Genomic DNA, 25,719 nt, shown 5'->3' on the forward strand with positions numbered 1-25,719 from the left:
CATGGTAAGATAAAGCAACTCAAGGTGCTTAATCAGGAAGAAGCATACTATATCTTTTTACCTGGTAAACAGGTAAAAATTATACTGTGGGATGAAAAGGCCAAATAAAATTCAATCAAATGCAAAAAAAAATGCACCACACGTGAAGTGTATGTATCAGACTTCAGTTTACTACTAAATAAACTGCCATTGTTTAATCCTGTAAAATGTCTAGAATTTAACTGCAGGCTAATTAAGTGTGCCTATAAGTGGCAGAAAACTCACTGAAAAAAGAAGTCAATTAGAAAAAATAAGTGAATTAAAAAGTATCCCGTTTTTACTTGTTGAGGCCCTTTTAGTTATGAGACCAGCAATACCTACAACAGTCTTCTGTTTTATTTTTTTTTTTAAGATTTATTTATTTATTTGAGAGACAGAGACAGTGTTAGCAAGGGGGAAGGCAGAGGGAGAGGGACAAGCAGACTCCCAGCTGAGCGGGGAGCCCGACACAGGGGTCGATCCTAAGACGGGGATCTCAGGGGTCCTGGGATCGACCTAAGCGGATATCAAGAGTCAGAGGCTCAACCGACTAAGGCACCCCTAGTTTTCTGTTTTAAAAATAAACATGATAGTAAAGGAAACATTAGAGAAAATCTATACTACCAAGGTAAATTAACAGTGAGAAATTTTCTTCTGAAATGTAAGCATACATGTGATTCTGAAAATGAGAACTCAAAGTTAATATCCAGTTTCTCTTTATATAACCAACCACTAGCCAAATGCTATAAAGAGCAAAACATTTCCTGAAGAAGACCTAGTAAACTACAAAATAGACGTCTGTGTTCTAAAATGGCTAAGTCCAATGGTTTAAAGCTGTTTACACACTTTCCATGCATATTAAGTCTTTCATTTGCAAGTCTGGAATACTTCAAAGAGGAAAAAGAATCAACAGATAAGAGAGAAAACTAGAAATTTGTTTACTCCTCAAACTGATTACACCTGTGAGTTGTACTGCCCTACTCTACTGCCTCGACTACCACAATAAGGTTTCGGTATGCCTGCAATGTGCCTTTAATTTTCATCAGTCTTATAATCCCCCAAACTAAGCCAGATCAAAGTACCTGAATATTCAGTGGTAGGCTTCATTAAGCATTCGTTTGGAAAAATGTATTCAAAAGGAAACATCCACTCGCCTTTACACGTGACCTATATGTTTTTTAAATTATTTTTAATTTTTTAAAAAGATTTTGAGAGAGAGTACATGTGCATGAGTGGGGGGGGGGGCTTGATTTCAGGACCCTGATACCAAGACCCAAATCGAAGGCAGACACTTAACCAACTGAGCCACCCAGGCACCCGAACATATTTTTTTTTAAATCAGTAATTTATATTTGTATACACTAGTAATTTAAGCCCTGCAAATATCATAGTGAAGCCATATCTAAATAAGGAGACTTTAGGGCAATATTCTATGAATAGACTTTGAGCAATGTAAGCCTTTCCACCTAGCATTTACTTATGTACGTTTACTGTAAGAATCAAATGCCAAATACACATAAGGTACAAAATGGAAAAGTTTGGGGTTAAAGCTTGTTAATGAATCAAGACTCTTCACTTCAATCTAAGGATGTGGCTAACAACAAAGGCAGAAGGTAGTATTTTTTGCTTATTTAAAGACTCAATTTCCTACCCCATTTGTCCTTTCTCTATTCTCTTCATATATTCACATGAAAATATGAAAGTTACCATGATACTGCTCTGCTCACGCTATTTATCTAAAATCTAAGACTCTAACATTATAATTACCTAAAGTCAGTAAACATAAAACTTGGCCTAATTATATTTTAAGAGAGTTTGTTCAAAGCTTTGAAGATGACAAAGTGAAAAGAGCTTGAAACCATCCTATTTCAAATATTTGAAATACACTATCTTTCTAAAGGGTTGCATGTCTCCCCCCCAGTTAATTTTTTTTCTTCAAACTAAAATATGATAAAGAGGCTACCTAGCTTTACGAGTGGTGTAGGCATCCAGGGCACGTACAAAGCCCTCCCCCTGGTTCTCAGAGCTGGCCACGGGGCACGCTCACCTCTTCTCCCCTTTAGTGTCCTTCCAACATCCTCCTTCCGCCAGTTCTTCACAAAGGACCTATTATTCCATATCTTTGAAATGACCTACGCTTTTTTTAAAAAATGGCTTTCCTGGGGCGCCTAGGTGGCACAGCGGTTAAGCGTCTGCCTTCGGCTCAGGGCGTGATCCCGGCATTCCGGGATCGAGCCCCACATCAGGCTCCTCCGCTATGAGCCTGCTTCTTCCTCTCCCACTCCCCCTGCTTGTGTTCCCTCTCTCGCTGGCTGTCTCTATCTCTGTCGAATAAATAAATAAAATCTTTAAAAAAAAAAAATGGCCTTCCTTATTCATTTTCCTCTGGAAAAAAGCATTATCAAGTGTTGACGTGATACACAGCACACGTCTGGAATGAGGGTCATATCGACATCTTTATTATGAAAGCACTATCCCTCCTGCATGTTTGGTTCATGAGGAACAAGACGCTATTAACTTTTATTAGAAATATATAAGCTATTTTTCTTTGTCAAAGGAAAACAGGTCAATATTCAGTGGACTCCAACTGAGTGCAGTTTCAAATTCTGGCTAGTGCTTTCCATGTGTATCACTTAAAACTTCCGAAAAGAGCCAAAAATTAGTCAGTTACATTAAAAACCACGCCAGTATTTGAAAACATCTTTTCAAAGTAAATACTTTTCCAGACTAATCTAAGATAATTTATAATAGCCTAAATAGAATTTCCCAAAAAAGTTTTGTCTGATGTAGGCAATTAATTTCCATGGGGCTCGCATATAAGCTGTAAAAACAAACCAGGGCACAAAATTAAAAATATGAAATTTTTGGACCGAACTAAGCTAATCACTTCATTTTGTAAACTGCCCTTTCCTTGCCATTGCTCACAAATTAGTAAGTTCCTTTTTACATTCAGTTTTTCAATGAGACTTATCACCAAAATAATTTCAGACTAATGACCAGTTTGCTAAGAGTATTCGTGTAGTCCTACCAAATTCCAATTCACACGTAACACAAAATGTACAATGCAGTTTAGTAATTCTCCCACTACAGAAATCACAAAAAAGAACCTCACTTTTATTAAAACATTTCATTCTGAAGAAAGAAAAAAGTTTAGCCATACGTTTACTGTTTATAGATACACACGTATCTTCTACCCATGTGCATGTACCTAACACATCGAAGCTGTTAAATTTTGGTATCTGAAGTATCTCTAAACTCTACATAAGAACTGAAGCCCCTTCTTTAGAATAATACAGGTTTCAGAGAGGAGGTCAGCATTCCTTTTTAAAATCTTCCCTCAAAAACTGAATACAAATTTTATTTTATTTTTTTAAGATTTTATTTATGTAAGAGAGAGAGACAGAGATAAGAGAAAGAGCGACAGACAGCACAGGTGGGGAGGAGAGGGAGAAGCAGGCTCCCTGCTGAGCAGGGAGCCCAACAAGGGGCTCGATCCCAAGACCGTGGAATCATGACCTGAGCCGAAGGCAGATGCTTAACTGACTGAGCCACCCAGGTGCTCCTAAATACAGATTTTAAATGTGAAGAAACAGTTTAAGATGGCAGAGACGGAGGGCTAGATCTGACATCGTATGTAATGCTGTTCAACTGCGTAGCAACATGGTAAGTTAGCCTATATTCCATGTTATCATTTAGCACCACTACCTTCTGTTCATAAAAAATATATACAGGAAAGAATTTTATATTTAAGTCAAAAATTCACATCCATTTCTAGAAGAATCCCTTACCAGTTCTCTGAGAAAATCGCCTCCTCCAGGAAATGCTGATGTTGCAACATCAAATGAAAAGAATATAAAATTGTACAGAAAGTACAGAAAAGTTTATCTCTACCTCCAATACTGTATTCAAATATCAGAAGGAAATATACCAAAATGTCAACAAAGGTATCTCATAATGGTGATTAGGGACTAACTAGATGATTTTCTAGAATGGACATATATGTTTTAAAATTTAAACTTTGAAAAAAACTAATTTGGATTCCGGAGTCTGTAAGCAATTTCCTCAAAAAATAAAAACAAAACAACTTTCCTACTTTTTAGTTTCCACCTAATGATTACACTAAAAAGCTTAGAGTTTTGAGCTTTGAAAAAAATTCTTCAAAGTTAAAATACTTTTTTTTTAAAGATTTTATTTATTTATTTGACAGAGAGACAGCCAGCAAGAGAGGGAACAGTCAGGGGGAGTGGGAGAGGAAGAAGGAGGCTCCCAGCAGAGGAGCCCGATGTGGGGCTCGATCCCAGGACTCTGGGATCACACCCTGAGCCGAAGGCAGCCGCTTAACGACTGAGCCACCCAGGAGCCCCTCAAATACTTTTTTGAAAAGGATCAATCGTACACAATCCCGATAGCATATAAAGAAACATTAAGCTTTGCCAGAACTAGAATCCTAAGTAGGATATATATTTTTTTAACTCAAAAAGAAATGACCTCAATTGTTAAAAAAAAAAAAAAGGAAAAAAGTGTCTTCCAGCACAGGACATACTTCCCAAATACAGTTTCAATTCCCCTGCTATCTCAGTAGAGGGGCCTATAAGAGTCCTTGCGAATGCACACCAGATGGAAAGTTCTGCTCTATGATGATGTGCTACAGTGCTTCTTGAAATCCCCACAACTAAAACATTACGCAATAACTGCAACATTTAACATTAACAATCAACATTAATAAAGAAATTCTATGCCTAAAATCACACAGCAGGTGAGAGGAAAACCCGGATCACTTTATTCCGTTTTAGTGTTCAATCCATCATCCCAAATTCTCTTGCCAACAGAGAAGCCCCACACAGCCTACGAGAGCATTAACTACCTTTCCTTTCCCCATCTGTCAATCAACCATGTCAGACAGCAAAGCAATGCAGCCTGTGAATGTTTCTAAATACTGATGAATGTGGGAAATAGTTCAAAATTTATATTGGCATATCAGTTCCTGTTTCCAAATCATTGTGCAGTTAATTATCTTTTTAAGGGATGCAGGAAAGTACGGTAGTGAGTATCAGACATGGGCTATGGAGTCATACAGCCCTGACTTTGAATAGTGGCTCTAATCAAAACTAGCGGTGACCTTAACCTCTACGGACCTATGTTTTATGTATAAAATGAAGTGAACTGGACCCACATACTCTCTAAGGCCTTTTCTAGGTTAGTAAACACTTAGTGATTCCGCATATTCTTGGCAGAAAAGTAGCGAATGCAGTATACTATGGCATCTCCCATCTCACTGGCGACCACCGTGGGTTGACTTATCTGGCTCCCACCAGATTGAGAGCCTCTATTAGGGCAGCCAGACATGCAGTTCTTGAGTCCCCAGGGCCTACTCCGCCCAGAACATAGTGTGGGCAGGTATTCAATACATGTGTGCTGAAGGAACAAAGGAATGAATGTGTTTAACTGATCAAGTTATTGCCCTCACTACACAGGAAATGGTCATAAGTAAAACAATCAAGTACAGAGTGAAAAACTCTTCTGTGTGTGCCTGGCCTAAAATCAACAGCATTATTACCTGGTATGAACTCTGCTTCTGAGACAGTGCGATTCAAAGAAACTGGTTAATATAAACACAATGTCCTCTTGAACTCTGAAAAGGCTTGAAAAAACCCAACCTACCAAGCCAGGTGGTTGAAAGTACTGCAAAAGGGAAATGAGAACAGTCGGCTTAATCTCAAGTGAATCTTCTCTACTTCCTCACCTCTCTTCCCTCTTCGAGCCCTTCCAGCCTGGCTTCTCCCTCACCAGGTCACCTGCCACAGTCAGCGATAACCTTCCTGTTGCCAAAATCAAGGAACACATCAGTCTTAGCCTTACTACACCTCAGGGGCATGCGGCACCGCTGTCTACTTGTTTCTTGTCCAAAACACTTCTCTGGCTCTCGTGGTACTACATGTTCCTGAAATTCTCCTACCTTTCTGGCCATGTCTGCCAGCACCCCCTTCTCTGAATGTTCTCAAGCAATCTGAAGGTTCCTTAAGACTCCATCCTGAAACCTAGTCTCTTGTACACCCTTCCCCTGACATTACATTCCCCTGTAAACGTATATATTCTGTAGACTTTAAATATCCCCTGACTACTCCTGAATTTCTACCTATAGCCCAAAGCTCTGCTCTGGATCCCAGACTCACGTACCAAATGGTCTACTTGATTACATCTATAGGTCTCACAGAGATCTCAACCTAATATGCCCAATAAAGTCTTCATCTTCCCCTTGAAATCTCTCTCAATCTTTTTATTTCAGCAAAAAGCACCACCATCCATCTAGTCATTAAAATCAGAAGCCAAATCACTTTTAATGTCTGCCTCCCCCTCACTCCTCCCATCTCCAATCTATCAGGTCCCCATGATTCTCCTTACAAAGTGCCTCCTGAAGCCACTGTCTTCTCTCTGTCTTCACAGCTACCACCTGATGAAAGCTGTTCCTTCTGCAACAGTCTTCTAACCCTGGAACCGCTTAACATCCAGGGGTTCGCGACAACTATCTGCTAACTGACCACTGCTCTTCTCATTTGCCCCCAATTTCCACACTCCAGCAAGCTTTTTCCCACCTCTGTCCTGCACACACGGTGCTCCTGCTGAACCTTCCTTCTCCTCGCCTGGCTGACCCTTTCTCATCTATGGGGCCATAACTACAGGTCACCTCCTCAGACCATCCTCTAGTTCCCACAGGGCTTCCTTTTCTTGTCCTTCAGAACATTCACCACGTTCAATTAGTTATTTGTTTGCCAATTAATGTAGGTTCCTCCAAATAGCAAGATCGATGAGAACAGAGACCACTCTCATCTGATTCACTAGCAAATATCCAGCCTGCAAAAAGGGCCTGGCTCATTAATAGGTGATCAATAATGTTACTGAATGGCTGCTGAGAGCTGCCAGTCAACTGTTAGCAGACAAGAACAGATCTCCTGAAATCTGCGACTCGAGGCCTTCTTGCCAAGCACATTGTCTTTTATGTTTCTCTCTACTTTTCCTATTTGAGAAAAGAATTCAGATTATCATAATGAAAATGGATACTCAAAGTAATGCTCTAAACCTTAATACTTGCACTTAAAATATAATTACATATAAAAATATAAGATGGGGGCGCCTGTCTGGCTCATTGGAAGAGCACACGACTCTTGACGTTGGAGACGGGAGTTTGAGCCCCACACTGGCAGTAGAGATCACTTAAATAAATAAGACGTTAAAAAAAAAAAAAAAAAAAGATGAACATATACATTCCCTTCAAAACAATGCGTTTCTACAGAATGAAAGCTTAAAAAACAAAACAAAACAAAGAGCCTTCTTTTTCAAAACAAAGATATCTTACATTATGGCCCAATGTGCCAAATGCTGTTTAACAGGTAAGAATCCTGGTTTCTTACTAAGTTGTAACACCAGCCTTAAAACTGGTTGCAACGTCTGATCATTTAAGATAATCTTAAAAAGTCAAGGAAAAAATTAAGCAAGTACGTATAATTCTCCTTGCCCTATTTTAGAACTGAAACGTGTGACATCTATATGGCATAAAGTCCCTATAATTTTTGAAGCTGTAGCTAATAAACAAGGATAGTTTTACTGCAAATGTAGCAAGTAACAGTTAAAAATAGCAAATCATTAGTATTGCAAAATTTTAACTCAACAGGCTAAATCACATTGCTCTCTTTTAAGCTAGGATAAACAGTATTTGCAACTTTGTGAATATACACCATTCACTTACTTGGGCTTTTAAAAATCAATAAATAGGAATTTAGGGACCATCTTACGTTGGAATAGCAATTTATCTAAAGCATGATCTTCTCATTTGTTAGGCCCCATGTAACACGGAGTTGGCCAGGCAATAACTTGCGATTCTCTAGCAGCTAGGAAAACCTAGGAGCTTCCATTTTTCTCTTACTTAGTAGCAGGGAGTGGATATAACCGCACTGCGCATCATGAGGCCTAAATGAAAAGCACACAATGATGTAAGATGACAGATCCTCCCACTAGGCAGTTCCTCTTGTTTAACAGAAAAATAATTTTTAAAAAGATTATCCAGGGAATAAGAGTAACCAGGATACTGAAAAGGAAAGTGAAAGTCTCTCACACCAATTACTCATTTGTCCAGCTCTTTTAACCTTTCCAGAAGGGTGAGGAGAGAATGTCCGACTAACAGGCTAATTGTGGCTGCCCTAGCTCAAGAAACCCAAGGACACTGCCATATTTTAGCAACAGAGGAGTTGTGTTTGTTGGCTAACATTGTTTTTAAACACCAAAATCAGTAAAATGTGTTTGTTTTTTTTATTTAGGAGAGCAAATCTGAAATTTATTTTGCTTCATAAGAAAACAGAGGCATTTCTCTGGAAAACTAGTGCTTTTTCTTTTTTTTTTTTTATGCAAAGTGATCAGAAGTTACAAAATCTCACAAAAGTAATGTGAAATTTAAAAAAAAAATCATTCGGGGCGCCTGGGTGGCACAGCGGTTAAGCATCTGCCTTCGGCTGAGGGCGTGATCCCAGCGTTGTGGGATCGAGCCCCACATCAGGCTCCTCCGCTGGGAGCCTGCTTCTTCCTCTCCCACTCCCCCTGCTTATGTTCCCTCTCTCGCTGGCTGTCTCTATCTCTGTTAAATAAATAAATAAAAATCTTTTAAATAAATAAATAAATAATCATTCTGTACTTTGTAAGGATTTTTTTTTTTTTTTACCTTGGAAAAGAAGCCCCAATACCCTCCTCGACCTGCGTACCTGCAAAGCCTCGGCCCACTGCAGGCTCAGGACGCGGAGAGGGAGAGGGCATGCGTGTGTGTGTGTGTGTGTGTGTGTGTGTGCATGCGTGCGCGCGTGCAGGTGCAGGGTCACCACAGAGACGGAGCAGAGAAGCACGTGCAGGGGGAGTGGCAGCGCGCCTGCCGCTCTGCGGAATACCGCCAGCAGGAAGATAAGGATTTGGTTAATTCGGCCTACACATCAGATTACAAATCAAGCAAGTGATCTGAAAAGGCAACAAGAACCAATACAGCCACAGAGAGGAGCTCAATTCTCTCTCGGATGTTCTACCTTCAGGAGAGACAACATATGGTGTAATGAGAATATGAGTCATATTCTGCATTTTTTAGAATTCAGGATTTTTATATTGGTGATCAAGTTCAGAGAGTGAATCAAATCAATGCTTACAGGGCTTTATTTTGTTAAAAAGCTACTTATGGTTTATGCGCATATGGCTTATTAGGAATATTAATGGCTAATGTTAATAATATGCTTAATAGGAGTCAGGCACTGTGCCACAGGCTTATTCTATACGGATCATCTCATGCAATTTCTACAACTAATAATAACAGGTCTTCAGAGAGTCCCCCTTTACAATTTCAGAAACAGAAAGGCTGAGGGACTGGCTCAAGCTCACAGAGTGAAGGGCAGAGCCAGGACACAAGTTCTAACTGGTCCTCGAGTTCCACGTTATCCCACTGCACAGCAGACAACCACATTGAAGTTGAACGTCATCACATTAAAACCATTTGCAAAAATGCTTTACAACACGTAAAATAAATCAATGAATTTGAATATGGTTATTTTCTAATCTGCTTGGAAGATACAAAGTTTCATATAGCAAAACCAAGTACACAGATCTTACGATTTAGACCTAAAGCCAAAATAAATCAATGAAGGGTGATTCTACTATTAGTTTTCTGCAGCTTTTGTGTAATAGTTGGGGATGAAACAGTTCACCCACAGCACTGATTTAAAAAATCTTTTTTATTCATTTTGCCAACAGAAGAAAAGAGATTAAACTGGAAAGATTAAGATAAACAACTACCATCACTGCAACAGATTGGTAACTTTAGCCAAGGCCACCAAAGTCCGGTTCTCAAAACAAAATTACTATTTCCTTGAACCCTAACAGTCCATTCTAATAATTGCTCTGCTAATGTGGATGTAACAAATTCTCTTGAAAAAAAGCATCTTGCAAAAACAGTATGTTCACAATAACGACAAAAGTGAACTCTATCATATACCTAGAAAAAAAACAAAGTACTTTCAAACAAGGAAATAAAAATAATTGTCAACTTCCAGAAATAGGGACTTAAAAAAATAGGTAGTTTCTAACTGGAACAAAAACTTATGACAATCTGCAATCTGAATGCTCACAAGCAGTATAAAAACTGTTGACAGCTACATGAGAAACATTGGAAAGAGCTTATAAAATACAGAATACAAGAGTTCTGATATCCCCTTCTCCAAGAGCAAAGCTGGGCAACTATATTCCAGATGGGCCAACTTCCATATTGCCTAGAAAAATATATAGCTGCCTGTCAGATAACAGGTTGTCTGTAAACTTTCATTTTTCAGGGAAAACATCAGAAACCATGTTCACTGATGGGACATCAGGTGAGGATCACTAGTATAGTTAGTTTTCAAGGAGATGAAGACTCAAACCACCTTTATGATGATGAATGGTAGTTAGGATGAACTGTACCACTAAGTGAGTAAATCTACCACCGAAGTCATTTAAGATTATTTATATCATAATTATAATCGAAATTAATAAAGAAGGAATGGCAAAAGGACATTATGGAAGTTCAGAATAGAAGAACTGTGTAACCACCAGTGCAATGCCATGTATTCTTAATAAAACCTTATACATATCTAAAATAACATGCTAGAACTTTCTAGGGGAGTGTTAATCATTTGTGTGCATGGGTGTCGGCCAGAAGAGGCTGGGCATGGAAGGAAAACATGCTCCACGGATGTAATGCTTGGGTGCTTCACAGTGGTTCACTGGCCAGCACTGCGGACCAAGAGTCAGCAAATCAGGGTCCCAGTGGCTAGTCTATCCTCTTTCAATAGCTGTGATCCGAAGCATCAAGAAACCTCTCTGCGTCTGAATTTTTTCATCTGTGAAACGGAGACAATAGCATGTATTTCATTCCTCTCACAGTGTTTAAAGGATTATATGGTAATGTATGTGATAGGGCTCTGAAAAGCACAAAGCGATTTTTATAAAAAGTAAGGTATTTTAAAAAGTGACATAATCATCAGCCCTTGAATTAATTTTCTGAGGAAAAAAAAATGGCACCTGTTTTGGGCTGATATGACTAGGTGCCCCAGCTTGGCTGGGCCGCTATCTGTGAACGATGAAGAGGGAATATTCAATCCAGGGAGGACTTCGGCAATTATGGTTTTCTTAAACGCAGGGCCACAAATCTTTCTCCCACACTAGGTCCACTCTCGTAAGGAATTCTGAAACTAAAGTCTAGTCTTCATAACAAAACCATTTCCTTGCTTCATCCCTTAGTTGTTTAATGAACATTTTCAGAGCAGCATAAATTACTATACTACTAGCTTTATTTAGCAGTAAAAAGTAATGAAGCAGCACAGTTTACAACACCCCTTCAGCACCTCGAGCTCAGACATCCCATAGCTGGTTAAGCTTTCACCAAAAAAATAAAATACAAAAGATATAAACACAAACACATCAACATAATACATCAAGAGATACCTAGGCATATAAAGGAACACAAAAACACAATCTCGCAATGTTGTAATAAAATCATAAGCACATGCCAAAGCAGCCTCTCCGTTTTCAATGTACAGTACTATACCTCTGGGTTTCTAGGATTTGGATAAAAAGGAACCACTTTCATCTGATCAAATTCACCAAAAGGCAATTCTACCTACACAGACCTAAATTTTAAAATCTCTGCAGTTATATATAATCCTCTCATTATATATGCTCAAATGTTTTACAATAATCCTAGAATCAGGAGACAATAGGTTTTCTGCAACTTGAAGTCAAAGTCCTGTTTTGATTTTATTCATAAAGAAAACAGAATAATTCCTTTCCCAACAGAAACATATTTTGCCAAAGAAAGTAGTAACTAATTCATTTTTTAAAGCCAATCCAAATTAGAATTAAAGAATAAACCAATGCCTCTAATTCTATAGCATTTCAAATCCATTTTGCAGGACAAATAAAGAAAAAGAAATTTTAGTCCAAACTGAAGTTCCTATTTTACTTAGCGCTCAGCTCTTTATAGGCCAATGAATGAGGCTAAATAGTTACTCTGTTGCCCAGACTGAGAGCAGCTCTGTCTTAACAGATAAACTACCTCATCAGCCTGGAGAAGTGTAACTATCATCCAGCACAAACTGTACTACTTGAATAAGAAAAATTAAGTCTAACCGAAGGTACCAGGATAACAAAGAAAATAACTGGTTTCAGGAATTGCAAAGAAAGACGGGTCATTACAGGAAGTAGTATTAATGCTGACAAGTTAAAGTGTTTATAGGAACTAGGAAGCTCTGGAGTGTCCCTCCCAGTCACACACTTTCCTGCCCTATTTAACCAGTCCTGTTAACCTTGCTTATATTTGTGAGTAAGTAACTGTATATTAAACATCCAAAAAAATTAACTGACGATGATTCCTGGCCATTTTGTTAGTTTTGCTCCATATCTGCAGCTATATCAGTTCCCAGCCAAGCCCTGACTCCCATCTCTAGTCATCTAAGCTACCACATTCCCCAACCACAGTCACACAAGTTTTTCCAGAGAGGGTATCTCGTCTGTGCAGTGGCGGGCCACAGTGAACACACAGCCAAAGCTCGGCAGCACAAATATTTAATCCAGTACTCAAAGAGGCTGCTTCTGAGTACGTATTAGCCTGTGAGCTCGTTTACAAGAATTAGAAAGGTACCTTAAAAACTAGAAGAGCAATGTAAATCTTAGATTTTTCTTTTTCCACAGTAAACTATTTAGCTTACCCATACTGAAACTAACCAGAAAAGGAAATGTTTGCCTTTGGGAACTTGGAAAAGAAAACATTCATGTTTGCACCCGAAGTTATTACTAACAAATGAATGACTGGCTAAAAACCTACGCTGTGATACCACTACCCTATCCCTTTTGCCCCTAAGACTGATTATAAGGCAGTTGTTCATCTTAAACAAACAAAAAAAAAAAACCATGAAAAGGCTTAAAACCTGTTCCCATTTGCATTTCAATTTGCATTAATAAATTTAATAATCGATTGTTAGTTGAAACAAAAAAAAGATGATTTTATTTATCTGTTAACTCTTCCTTTTTCCCCTGATGGTTTTACTTTTTCTATCCAAGATTCAAGAATATACATTGTTAAACATAAAAAGAAAAATTATGACTGTAATACAACGACTTCCCATCTCCTAGAAAATTAACAAACTAGCATACAGAAATGATTCCTATTTTCCAGGGGCGCCTGGGTGGTACAGCGGTTAAGCGTCTGCCTTCAGCTCAGGGCGTGATCCCGGCGTTCTGGGATCGAGCCCCACATCAGGCTCCTCCGCTGGGAGCCTGCTTCTTCCTCTCCCACTCCCCCTGCTTGTGTTCCCTCTCTCGCTGGCTGTCTCTCTCTGTCAAATAAATAAATAAAATCTTAAAAAAAAAAAAAAAAAAAAAAAAAGAAATGATTCCTATTTTCCAAAAGACACTTAATATGGGATGTTTCTTTTTTCTCTAGAAGAACCTTATAATTCAGAATGTCTAAAAAATAAGGAAATAAAATAGTGTCAGGCTTACGCTAGTGAGAGAGAAAAAGACAAACAAGGCATACCGCCAGAGCTTCTACTTCAGTGGGAGAACCAAACACAAGTGCAAACAAGTGGAGTACAGGCGACCGAAGGAGGGTGAGAAGCAAGCACAGCAAGGAGAGCACAGGGCAGGAGCCACATTCCAGCTGCGACGGCTGGAGAAAGCTCGGACCCTAAGGCACTGTCCCTCAGGGTGGCCAAGGAGCAAATTCATCCAAATCATCGATGACTATCTGCTACAAATACACATCACTGGGTCCCATCCCAGATTCCTGAATCAGATCCTCTTGGGATGGAAGTCTAGAACTCCGATTTTGTTTTGTATTAAACAAGCATTCCAATGAATCTGATGCAAGGGGTGCATGGATCACATTTAGTCAATGAAATGTGATTGCCATTCTTCTAAGTTAAGGGTAAGACCCACTGACTAGATATAGTAATGAAAAACCCTGACCAAAAGACCTTGTAAAGACAGCCAAAGAAGCAGAAAATCAGAGTATGTGGAAACTGGGAGGTTGGCAGGTGTGTGAAGTAGTCTAATGAACACAACATTGTTGCAACCGTAGGGAAGCTAGCTAGTCTTGACTCAAAGAGGTTGAACTCTGTTCTGGCGGTAATGGAGAATGAGCATAGCCTTCTGAACAAACCCATGCTGTGTTTGAACAAGATTACCTGGCAGTCCGAGCAAGAGGTACTAAGACATTAATGGAAAGGGGAAAAGGAGAGAGTGGATGCAAGAGATTTTTCGAGGGTGGAAAAGACAGGACTTGGGAATTTGCTGCGTGTAGAGAAGAAAAGGAATTGAAGAGGACCGTGAGGAAAATTTTAAATGGGCCAGGAGCCTTCTCAGTGTCTAACACTGCGCCAAGCACCACGCAGCATCCAAAAGCACAAGAGTCATTAATTCAGTGTATTACCTGAACTCCTTCTATACGGACAGGCACCATTAACAATGCCAAGGATATACACAGGGAAAAAAAATTCCTGTCCTCCAGGAGTTTAAAATTACGTCTCTCCCTGTGCCTCTTTTCTTCTGCCCCTGCTTTATATGAGGACAAGTATTTCTGGAACTTGTCTCTCCTTGTGCTCAAGACCTTCTTTGCTCCTAAAGCATCAGTTGGGTCAAGTCAAGAACGTGTAGGTCCCCACTCTGAGTGGTTTTGGCTATTTGTTCTTAATGGCAAATACTTAGGAATGCTTTCTCTACTACAACGACACCACAGTCTTGACACAAAACTGTTAGGATGTAAATGTCCAAATTCAAGTGTCAGTGAGGCCCAACTTCAATTAAATGGACTTATAGAACTTTCCTACAGAAACCTTTAGAGTACAACTGTTTATTTATTCATCCAATCAACATGAACCGTATGCTTTTGCAGATGGGTGTTTCTCCCAACCTGGAAGGATGAATAACGTCCTGAGAAACCTTAGAGTGGAAAGTGTGCTTTGTCAAGAAAATGAATTAAGAAGAAAGGAGAATAAGCCGCACTTAAAAACAAGAGGGAGGGTGACGAGAGACAAGAAGCGGTGTGGGGAGGAACTATCAGCTATAAAATAAGAAACACTGACCAAAGCACAAAAATCAACCCCAAGTCTGGGAACTGGACGGAGGTTACTCTGTCAAGTTAAATTCATAACTGTCTATATATAATGCTGCCAGCGACTCTACTTGAACAATAACATGAAGCAGTCTTCGCCTTTCATTAATGGACAAGTTACTTGACGAGGTACACACCCCAAAGAGGAGAACTATAGAAGACAGCACGTAACCAAGCGTTACATTTGTATGGTGCCCGTGAAAGCCATAATTCAGAGAAAGTAAAGATTCAAAATCAGTTTTATAAAAAGCTGTCATGAACACGTTTCTAGAACTTTTAAGAGCCAAGACTGCTTCTGAAGACAAACTAATAGCAAAGACGGCTGGCTGTGTATCATTTCGTAGCCGCACCCATAAATGTGGATCACTTTAATGCCAATGACATCATCGAACAACTTTCTAAGCAGTTTTACTTTCAACTGTCACTTTTTTGGGAACATATTACAGTAAAACACTTCAAATCTGAACTACCTCCAAATTGCATACAGTCTAGATTGTTATCATTCCTGGGATCTTTCCGGTCTCCGGCAAATAAAACCCAGGATACAATCAAAGCATTCACAATTAAACTGCAAAACACTTGATTAAAAAAAATCGATTTCTATCATTATTTGTGCATCTTTAACCTAGATCAGATCCCTTCTTTTCCACCCTCTCTACAGTGCTGTGTAATGGCTCTAAATTCTATGGTACTCTAAGATTATTTTGTTTTTAAAGAAAGGATTTGTAAATTGTGCTTAGAAACCTTAGAAAAACACACACACAGAATGCAACAATGATTTAAATGTTATCAAGAACTTTAATCTCTTTACAAATTAATCTGTATCATACCAGTACCTCAAAACACTATATAAATGACACATCTGAACAACCAGGTGCAGTTACTAAGCTCTCAGCCTGAGAGTAAAAGATCGATTTTTTTTGGAAGGATGAATATCATTGCTGCAATTGGGAGGAAATTATTTTCGAGAATAGAATAAAATTAGGAGAAAGTACCTAAGAAAATCACTATCATCTTACTTACAAAGAAGAAAAATGGCCAATTAAACGTAACTGTTTCACCCAATCTATGGTGTTTACCTTATTTTTATCTTGCTTCAGTAAGAAGCTCATCTACAGAGCAATCCAAATTTCTGAGGCTAAAATTCTGGATAGATACATTTTAATGCGGAAGTCAGTGAAAAAAGGTACGTTCGAATCAGCTACCGGTAAATGTCATTAAAATAAAATAACAACAGTGTAAAAAAACCAAATCTCTTACCAACTGAAATTCTCGACGCCGGTCATAGGCATTCTGTATGCCACTGTCTGCCCACAGTGCTCTTATAGCAGGGAGATACTGCAAAAAGACTTGAGTTTCCACCATTCCCTGGGACGCCGAGGGGGACCGGGTGTCAAATGCCATCATCTTGTCTCCGTTAACTTGGTTTGAGTTATCTCCCCACGGAATATGAAGCTTCTCTCGAGCATCCACCAGCACCCTCATACCTTCGTTTAAAAAGAAAGAGAAAAGTATGCTAGGAGTCAGATATTCTCATTGACTCTATTCCAGTATCATTTTCTGAAGTTTCTTAACTACTCCAGGCCCACCTCCTCCACAACTGGAGACCAACATCGAAACAAACACCCATAATTTCTCAGAGCCTAAAAAAAAGCTAACACTTGTTCACAGTCATAAAATTGGAGCCTTGAAAAGCAAATACCATTAACACAGTTGCTCTTTCTGAAGTATTTTAACATGTTCTAATTTATAAAATAACTTTTTATAAACTTTTAATAGAAGGTAGTCACAAGAGAACCAAAACCAGTGAAGGAAAAAGAAATCACGCTGCACAGGCCAATGTCTGGGCTCTGAAAAAACAGCTGCAGCTAAGATTTTCAGAGCCCTTCAAAAAGACATTAATGAAATGCCAAGAGTCAAACATTATCTCTCTGAGTTCATTTGTTCTCTGAGCACCCGGCTTTAACCCAACACCGAGTGGTTTTGCTGTTGTTGTTGTTTAAGATTTTTATTTATTTGAGAGAGATCGAGTGAGCGAGCAGAGAAGCAAAGGGGAAGGGAAAGAATCCCAAGCGGACTCCAAGCTGAGTGTGGAGACTGACACCAGGCTGGATCTCATAACCCCGAGATCATGACCTGAGCCAAAAATCAAGAGTCAGAGACTTAAACTGACTAAGCCACCCAGGCGCCCCAACACCAAGTCTTCTAAGAACACATTCAAAACTCAGAAATTCCCAAACCAAGCTTTAAATCAGTTTAAGTCACAGGAAAGCCTTAGATTTCCCTAACAGGGAGGAAGAGCAACTGCAAAAAGCACAGAAACAGAGAATTCAACTCACACACATTAATTCAAACCCAGGATCTCTAATCACTAAACTGTTACCTTTGGTCCATATTAATTAACAGTCACATAACTATTCATTCAGTCAATTGTCTGGATAACTGGATAATGTTTTGCTGTCAATCTTTTGGTCAAGCCAACTCAAAAAAGTAGATGTCTAGTGACTTACTTCATCTCATAACCAGTGTTCAAAGTAGGTCACACTTAGGGAACCAATGCACAATAAGGACCAGGTGTTTACCTGGCTCATAATCAGTTAACATCTTGACTCTATTCACTGACATAATTCCTTAAGTTCAGCTCCATCAGGATACAAAGGTACCTTCAATTAAGGACTGGCAAGGCGGAGCCCTAAGCCTTGAAAGAGACCTTAATTAGTTTTGTGCTCAACAGTAAGATGGGATAAATACAACTGTTTTATACAGCTTAACTGCAGTAGTGTGAGGGCTCAGAGCTGGCTGGCTGTGACCTGTGAGCTGCTGGCCTAGTGCTCTTCTCCCCTCTATACCCCAGACCCCCACCCCAGGGGGGGGGTTCCTCAACTCAATCCTGGGAGGTAAAAAAAAAAAAAAAAAAAAAAAAGTGATGAGAAGGAGTTGCTTAAGAACTTCCTGAACAAAAAATCCCACTTAAAGAAACCCTGCTTGCAAATCTGCTGAAATCTGTAGCAAATCCCTGGACCACTGCTACCCAGATGGTGGTCTCCTGAGGCACCTGAAGTACCAGGCTCTGTATCTCAAATTTGCCAAAATGCCTTTTATAAACTAGAAAATGCTTGATACTAAGAAAAATGAACGTAACTGTCGCTGAAATAAGAACCATCTTCTCCAATTCTCTGAAAGGCCAGAAATAAAATTATGTGTATTTTTCACCTACAAACAGTTTAATTTTAAAAACAGAAGCAGAGCCTATGCTCCAAGCCGACAGTGATTCATTGACTCAACCTGTACAGGCTCCGCATCACTTTTTAGGCCAAAGATTCTTTATACCAAGGCACGATTTCATTTGAATAGTAGAGCAAGTGGTGGTACCCCCCCCACCCCAGTTATTAAGCAAAAAAGGAGAGAGAGACGTGTTGCATAGTGATTACAGGCAAAACATCCTGCCCGACCGTGACAATGGGGCGAAAAACCACTGATGCTAATTTTTTCAGACTAACTGTATGGGTCTACTCTTTCCTGATGCCAGCACAGTACACAGGACTCCCTTAAGTTTGCATGTCGTTGCCCAAAAGGGCCCAGGAACTGTCACCCTTCGCCCTTGACAAGTCTCAAGCAAAAGTTTCCTTATTGAGTCGGCTCCAGAATTCCCTTACTTAGGAGGCGGCCAAAGAAGCAGGGAGTTGGGAGCAGCCCCGACCCCATGTGACTCGGGTCACCCACCCGGGGCGCCGAGGTCGGGCAGGCAGCGCCCGGGCGGCGGATGGGGGTGTGGGTCCGGGGTTGGCGCTCGGGTCTTCTGGCCTCGTCTGGAGGACGGCAGGCGCGATCACCCAGCACCCCGAGAAGCCCGGCTCGCCTCACTTCCCTCTCGGAGTGGTCGAAGCCAGCGGCGAGGGGGGGCTGTGGGGGACCAGCCGTGACCCCCATTCGAACGGCAAGGGGGAAAGCGGGGCGCCCCGGCCATCCTTTCCCCTAGGGGGCGAGGGCACCCCGCGCTAGCAGGACCTCCGCCCGCGGCGCGCCCCCTTCCCGCCCGCCCGCCGGGCCCGGTCCCCCGCCAGGGACAGGAGCGAACGAGGGCGGTGCCCGGCCCCGAGCCGGGCGCCTCCGCCCCCCCGCCCCGGCCCGAGCCCGCGGTCTCCACTGCGACCCCCGCCCGGCACCTTTAATCACGTTGCTGTAGATGGTGGGGCGGAACTCCTCGCGCGCGCGCTGGTCGAAGTCCTGCCCGTGGATGATCCGCATCTGCTTCAGGAAAGTGGACTTGCCGCTCTCGCCCGCGCCCAGCAGCAGGATCTTCACGAGCCGCTTCACGTAGGTCTTCTCCCGGGACAGGCATTTGTCGATCTCCTTGGACTTGCGCTGCTGCTCGGCCTCGCCGCTCGTCAGCACGCAGCCGGGGAAGCACACGGACAGCACGGACCGCGACGGCAGGAAGTCCGCCATCTTGCCGCCGCCGCCGCCGCCTCGGCGGGCCCCTCCGGCTCCCTCCACCTCCTCCTCCGGCGGCGGGCGGCTCCTGCAACGAGGCTCGAGGGCGGGGAGCGCTGCGGCGGCCCGAGCGCGCCCGCGGAGGGAGGGAACCAGAGAGGTGACTCGCAGGGCGGGCCGGGCAGGGCGGGCCGGGCGAGCCGGGGAGGGAGGGAAGGAGGGCGGGCCCAGGAGGGGCGGTGGCCCCCGGGCGTGCGCGCGCCCGCCGCCCCCCGGGAGCGCGCACGCACGCCGCGGCCGCTTTCCAGCCTCCCCGCCCTCCACGAGTCAGGCTCTGGCCCGGGTGCCAGCTGCCGCGTCCCCGGCGCGCGCGGGGGTGGGGGCAGCTGGGAATGGTCACGTGGCCTCCGGCCGGTCCGGGCGCGCACCGGCTGAGCCTGAGTTTCTGTTTCCCTTTAATTAGGGGCGCCCACTGACGGGCGGAAAGCTACTTCCCGGAACCCTAGAGGCCCGAGACCAGGTCCCAGACATTGCCCTTTGGGCTCTCCTACTGCTCTCAACGCTCCTGCGTTACGTGCCCGCCGCCTGCTGTCACTGTTCGCGCGCCTCATTTCGAGGCTGTTTGCTCCAGCGCTTATTCAGACCGCCAGCGCGAGTCTGTAAGGTTTTAGTGCGTTTTCTTAAAGTGGTTTCTTTGACATCCTGCTCTCCCGAGCCTGGAGTGACACCCAGACATCTTCAGTCTGCCGCCCCAAACTCCTTTAGGCATCCTCAGACCCTGCAAAAGGCTCTCCTTTCAGGGGAGGAAACTGGAGTTGATGTTAATCTGAGATGTGCGACGAGGGGTTGTTAATGTCTCATTAATGTGCATTCCCACCCGAGTTGTCCCACTGAAGTCAGTGCACGGTGGCTGCGGAGGGTGAGGTCATGGTGAAAATCCCCCTAAACCGGACACTGTGAAGCAGACTCTTCCCTACAAGGAAGCAGATAAGCAAACAGACAGAGGACCGGAGCAGGCAAATTTTCGGTTTCCTGCCAGATTACAGAGGATATGACCAGCCAAGGGACTTTTTTCTGTCCTGACAGCAGATTCAGGCCAGGATACCTGAAAGGGCTGCTAGGGAACCAGCGACAAGTGACAGCTGGGTTGGTAGACTGTGTACCAAGGACCCCAGAAGCCAACTTCTTTATTCTCAGTATTTAGTTGCAAGAGGAAACAGCCGTTTTGGTTTGTCTCTCTTCGGGGCGGTGCAACCGTAATGCTCCTTGATTTGGACCTCTGTGTCTCCGAAGCTACCTATGTGTTGGGGAGTTGAGGTAAGAGGTCAGCACTCTGAGTTGGCCTATGACAGGTTTAAATTAAAAAATCAGGGCCTGTCTACGGTCAGGTTGGCTTAATGGCTGAGAAGCCTCATGACTCAGTAACTAGGCTGCAATAAACAATGGCTGTTGTAGGATTATCTCCTATGGTCCTGGCCAAGCCCATAGGGTGACAATCTACAATACACAAAGTAGGGTAGGTACAACTCCAGTATCTATGGATTGATAGGGTCAGAATCACCGGGTGGTGCCTTCATGCAAAATGTATGGTAAAAGTCGACCCTGGATGGAAAATCTCTCTAGAGACTCAGTTGTGTTCAGGAGGCCTTGTTCTCCAACCTCTGCCCACGACAGGCGAGTGGGTTTGGCCCCCATGCACCATTTCTACGTGGACTCCAGATGCTGGTCTGAGCTCTCCTGCAAAATCAGGAGGGATGTCTGTAAGTTAGGTAGTGAACATATTTTTTTTTTCTTTTTTCCAAAAGTGTGTACGGCATAGTGGAGAACCAAGGGTGCCCAGGAGGCAGGAAGGTATTCCTGCCCAGCCAGTTCACGTTGTGACATGCAGAGGAGCAGAGAAAGCTGTTCAAAGCCCTGCCTGTAACTCTGTGTTGGAACCAGGTTTGCTCAGATCAAGCCTAGCTGCTCTCGTCGGTGTTTCTGGAAAATAGACACCTTCGGGCCCAGCCTGAGGTTTGGCTAGAGCAGTCCAACTGCTTCTGTCTGATAATCAAGCCACCTTGAAGTTAGAAGCATAAAGGTGAGTGAGAGGTTTGGGGGTTCCTCAGAAAGTTAAACACAGAATGGCCATATGAGCCAGCAATTCTACTCCTAGACATATATCAAAAATAATTGAAAACAGGTATTCAGACCAAAAATTGTACACCCATGTTCATGGCAGCACCATTCAGAATACCGAAAGATGAAAACACCCCATATATCCATCAATGAATGAACAGATAAACAAAATGTAGGATATCCATAAAAGTGGAATTATTCAGCCATAAAAAGAAATGAAATACTGTCGGACGGATGCTATAATATGGGTGAACCCTGAAGACGTTATGCTAAGTGGAAAAAGTGAGTCAAAAAAGGCCACATATTGTAAGGTTCCGTTTATAGGAAATGTCCAGAACAGACAAATCCATAGTAACAGCAGATTACTAGCTGCCAGGAGCTAGAAGGAGGGAAGAGCGGGAAGTGACTGCTTATGGGCACAGCGTTTCCTTGTGGGGTGATGAAAATGTTTAGGAACTAGACATTGTAATGGTTGCAGAACATCGTGGATGTACTAAATGCCCTGAATTATACCCTTTAAAAGTGGTCAAATGATGAATTTGATGTCATGTGAATCTTACCACAATAAAAAAAAAATGAGGTGGGGAAAATAGTATTTTCTATAAAAGAAAAGGCGTCATTTAACAGTGAAGCACCCACAGTGTCCAATATCCCGTGAATGAACCACTGATTGTGTTTCTTTTAAAATAACAAAATAACAAGTCTGCTCTAGCAGCTGCTTCAGGTAACATTGTAATGATATTAGTGATTTAATTTCCAGATAGATTGTTTCATGACTGAAAAAATCCAAACTTTTTAAGGGAGTGCCGAGTCCACTGGTTAGAACCGAATCTGCTGGAGGCTCTATTTCTAGTAGGGCCAGATGTTCATTCTTTGGAAACATCTGTCTTGTTGCTAGCCAGTTGATCCAAAGCAAATGAGGAATTCAGGTGCCCGGAGGAGCTGTGATAAAATGATCGCATGGTTGGTTAGGTGCAATGCTGTATTCTTTCTGGAAACCCAAGGTCCGGTGGCAAACAGTCTTGCAAGGTACTGAAGGTGTGATTGAAAATGTAGAAACACATTTCCCAGTGGCTTTTCTTCTCTGATGCGGTCACTCTGGGAAGGATACAAGCCCTTTCCAGCAATAATGGCAATTCTTGAAGCCAACCCCTTGTAACTCTTCTGTTGGAACTGAAAGATAGGCATCCTATCTTCCAGTCACAGCTTTTTTACCATTAAAAAACATGGTATTCTCGAGCTCATTTACCAACCTTCATGCCAAATAACTTTGGGCTATTTACAAAAATCACTGTTGTCCACAAAGGACAAGAATTTGTCACCCTCAGACATATTCAAAAGAACATGCCAGAGGCTCTGGGGACAATTCCAAAACAGGAGTTAAAAAAAAATTTTTTTTTGGAATGATGGGAAATATAACTTCAGTAAGTGATTCCCCTGTCCCGGTGACTATTCACCACTCAGGATAGGTCACCCCCCGTTTAGGTATGTTTATTTAAAAATCAGTCACATTACTCGATAGTTAAACCTTGTGTTAATTTTCTAGTAAGGATGACAACACAGCCAGCATTCTTGCCATACAACTCCATTTCGCCTCCTCAGTTGTATAAAATAGGTGGATTCTAATCCTTTCTTACACACGAAACGGGCGTGGATTTTTCATATCTTCCTTTCCCATACTAGAAAAGGAAGGGGATTCCCTAGCCTTCCTGTGACACAAATCGCTTACATGTGTGTAATGTTTTAAACGCCCCAAAGCACTTTGACCCACTTTATCTCATTCTCGGCTCACAATAGCCTGACTAGGAACACCCAGTATCACCCTCGCTGCCCTCCTGTCTCACCCTGGGAGGCTGACAGAAAGAAAACATGATGTAACACACTCGAAGCCTCATTCAGCCTGGCCGGTTGCAGAGCCAGAACCTGAAGCCCCCCTCTTTTGACTCTGAAGCCAGTGCTCCTTCCGACAGGCCACAATTGCAGTAGTGCCCCCGAATGTCCAGCTGCAGGAAGTTCAGACGCAAGAAACAAGTCGCTAGCTGTGCTTACCCATGAGGCAGCACAGAATCCAACAATCTGGTTGGTTGGTTGGTTGGTCTGTCGGTCGATTTCTCCAGCCCCTTTGCAGCTGACTATCATCTTGAAGTTCACCAGCTCTTAGGCTCATTCTGGTAAGATGTTCCATACTTTGAGCTCAGCCTCTGGTTTGTCAAATGTTCCAGGTGGCTGCTGTACAAATTAGAAAAGAGGAGCCAAGCCGAGGGCAATATTTACATGATGCGTAAACCCCAGACGTTCCCTTAATGTGAGCTAGATACGAAGAGGCCACTTTTGTGTGTGATGAAATTTGCCTCTCATGTGGAAAGTTTCATATGAAACGAGGCATGTGGAATTGCATTGTTGGTGGGTTTTTTTTTTGTTGTTGTTATTAATGGAAACCATGACTTTAATTACTGGTTGTATTTTTCTCAGCCTCCGAGAAAGATCCACGAGCTGCTGTTGACCAGCTGTGACCTCACTCGGCTTATGAGAAGTCAGAAGTCTGTGTTGTCTTCAAGCCACACGCTACCACTCATATAAACTCTTACGCCGTGCTGACTCCATCGGACTCATTTATGGGCAGTCTATTTATATGACACTAACAAAAACCTTTGCCTGTAAATCTGAGATTCTTTCTGAGAAACTCAATGTCCTGCTCAGTCCCTCTCCTTTAGTTCCCCTCGGAGCTTTTAAAGATGAGGGATCCTTTTTAGTTTTATTGCCTGTAAATGGACCACCCCTTGCCAGAAACAGGTATCTTGAATGCAAGTTTCTGTTTCTCCAGAGAGATTGAAGGCTGCATCTGCAAGGTCTCCAGTTCTTCCTGCACCTTATCGTCCTCTGCTCCCAAGCGGGTAGAAGCAGTTGTCTTCCACTCAGAACACTGGAGTGCATGTTAGGCCTGCTGCTTCCAGGAACCACGCTCCTGGCCAGCTGGCTAGCAGGTAGCCTGGCTCCCAAAGCAAATAACGTCGCCTGCGCCTCTGTCTCCAAATTCCTGGGTCAGCTGCTAAGGAAAAGCAGGGCTAGCTCATGGTAGGATTCAGGGAAGCTACTGAGTCAGAATCAGAGAATCGAAGGTTTTAGAAGCTAAAACACTCTCACCGAGGCCCCTGCCTCTTGCTTTAGTAATTAGCTATCTCCTGGCGGAGGAAGGGCGATGCCAGGCCTGCCCGGGAGAAGGTGGGAGGAGGAAATAAAAGCAAGGGGAAGCGGGTCCCCTTGTCAAAGCAATTTTGTGCCAAGCGATTTTGCACTTAGGATTGTTTTCCCTCTTTACTAATAAACAGCTGTAAAAAGAAAGTCTCTTAAGTAGTGAGGTCACCCACTTTTCTGTCTAAACTGTACAAATCATCTCAGACTGTTTGCTGGTCATTTTGCTGGTTTCCCAGAGAGGGAATATCGTGTGGGTGCAGGAACTTGGTGAGAACTCCATGTAGTTGTGCCTTGCCCTTCATATCTGTAAAATGGGAGCATTTATACATAAAGATTTGTCCTGAGGATTAGACTATAGAACAAATGTACTCAGTCTCTGTCCATACGTGAGAGTTTCCGTTTTAGACTATTTGAGGAAGGCGCATCAAAACGTCTTTAAGAATGCTTTGAAGGTTTAGGAATATTGTCCTGGTCAGAACTGTCTCCCGATCTTTCCTGAGTTCTTCCTTCTGAGTTTAAAGGTATCTCTTCTACTCAGTTTCATCTGTAGCAGCTGATGTGTCCCCCCAACAGGATCTCTTTCTGGTCAAAAGAATCTAATACGACAATGAGAAAATGCACATATATGAGGGGTTGTCCCCCACATTTGAACTCTGGAGAGGGGCAGGATTGATTAGTTCCCATCAGTACTGGGAGTGTAAGGAATCAGAGAGCAGAGGTTCAAGTGGAGATGTCGGCACAGTGAATTAAGAGCATTGGCTTTGTTTTCCGATCTATAAAATGGATAT

The 25,719-nt window shown here is 42.4% G+C and overlaps 1 protein-coding gene and 1 long non-coding RNA gene across 2 annotated transcripts in view; one reads left to right on the top strand and one right to left on the bottom strand.

The window, feature by feature from the left end:
- The window catches only part of GNA13 (G protein subunit alpha 13), a 40,507-nt gene extending 20,721 nt beyond the window's left edge, over positions 1–19,786 (bottom strand). The window contains exons 1-2 of the mRNA XM_026512403.4: positions 19,351–19,786; positions 16,445–16,671 (exon numbers count right to left, since the gene is read on the bottom strand). Of these exons, the coding sequence (XP_026368188.1) occupies positions 16,445–16,671; positions 19,351–19,633 (510 nt within the window). The 5' untranslated portion in view covers positions 19,634–19,786. The remainder of the gene's footprint in view (positions 1–16,444; positions 16,672–19,350) is intronic.
- Positions 19,603–25,295, top strand: LOC113265243 (uncharacterized). Its single transcript, XR_006411034.3, has 3 exons — positions 19,603–19,778; positions 21,424–21,698; positions 24,209–25,295. It is a non-coding gene; the product is annotated as an uncharacterized LOC113265243 (long non-coding RNA).
- The last annotated feature ends 424 nt before the right edge of the window (positions 25,296–25,719 follow it).

This window comes from Ursus arctos, unplaced genomic scaffold (genome assembly GCF_023065955.2).
Source record: "Ursus arctos isolate Adak ecotype North America unplaced genomic scaffold, UrsArc2.0 scaffold_24, whole genome shotgun sequence".
Taxonomy (NCBI): Eukaryota; Metazoa; Chordata; class Mammalia; order Carnivora; family Ursidae; genus Ursus; species Ursus arctos.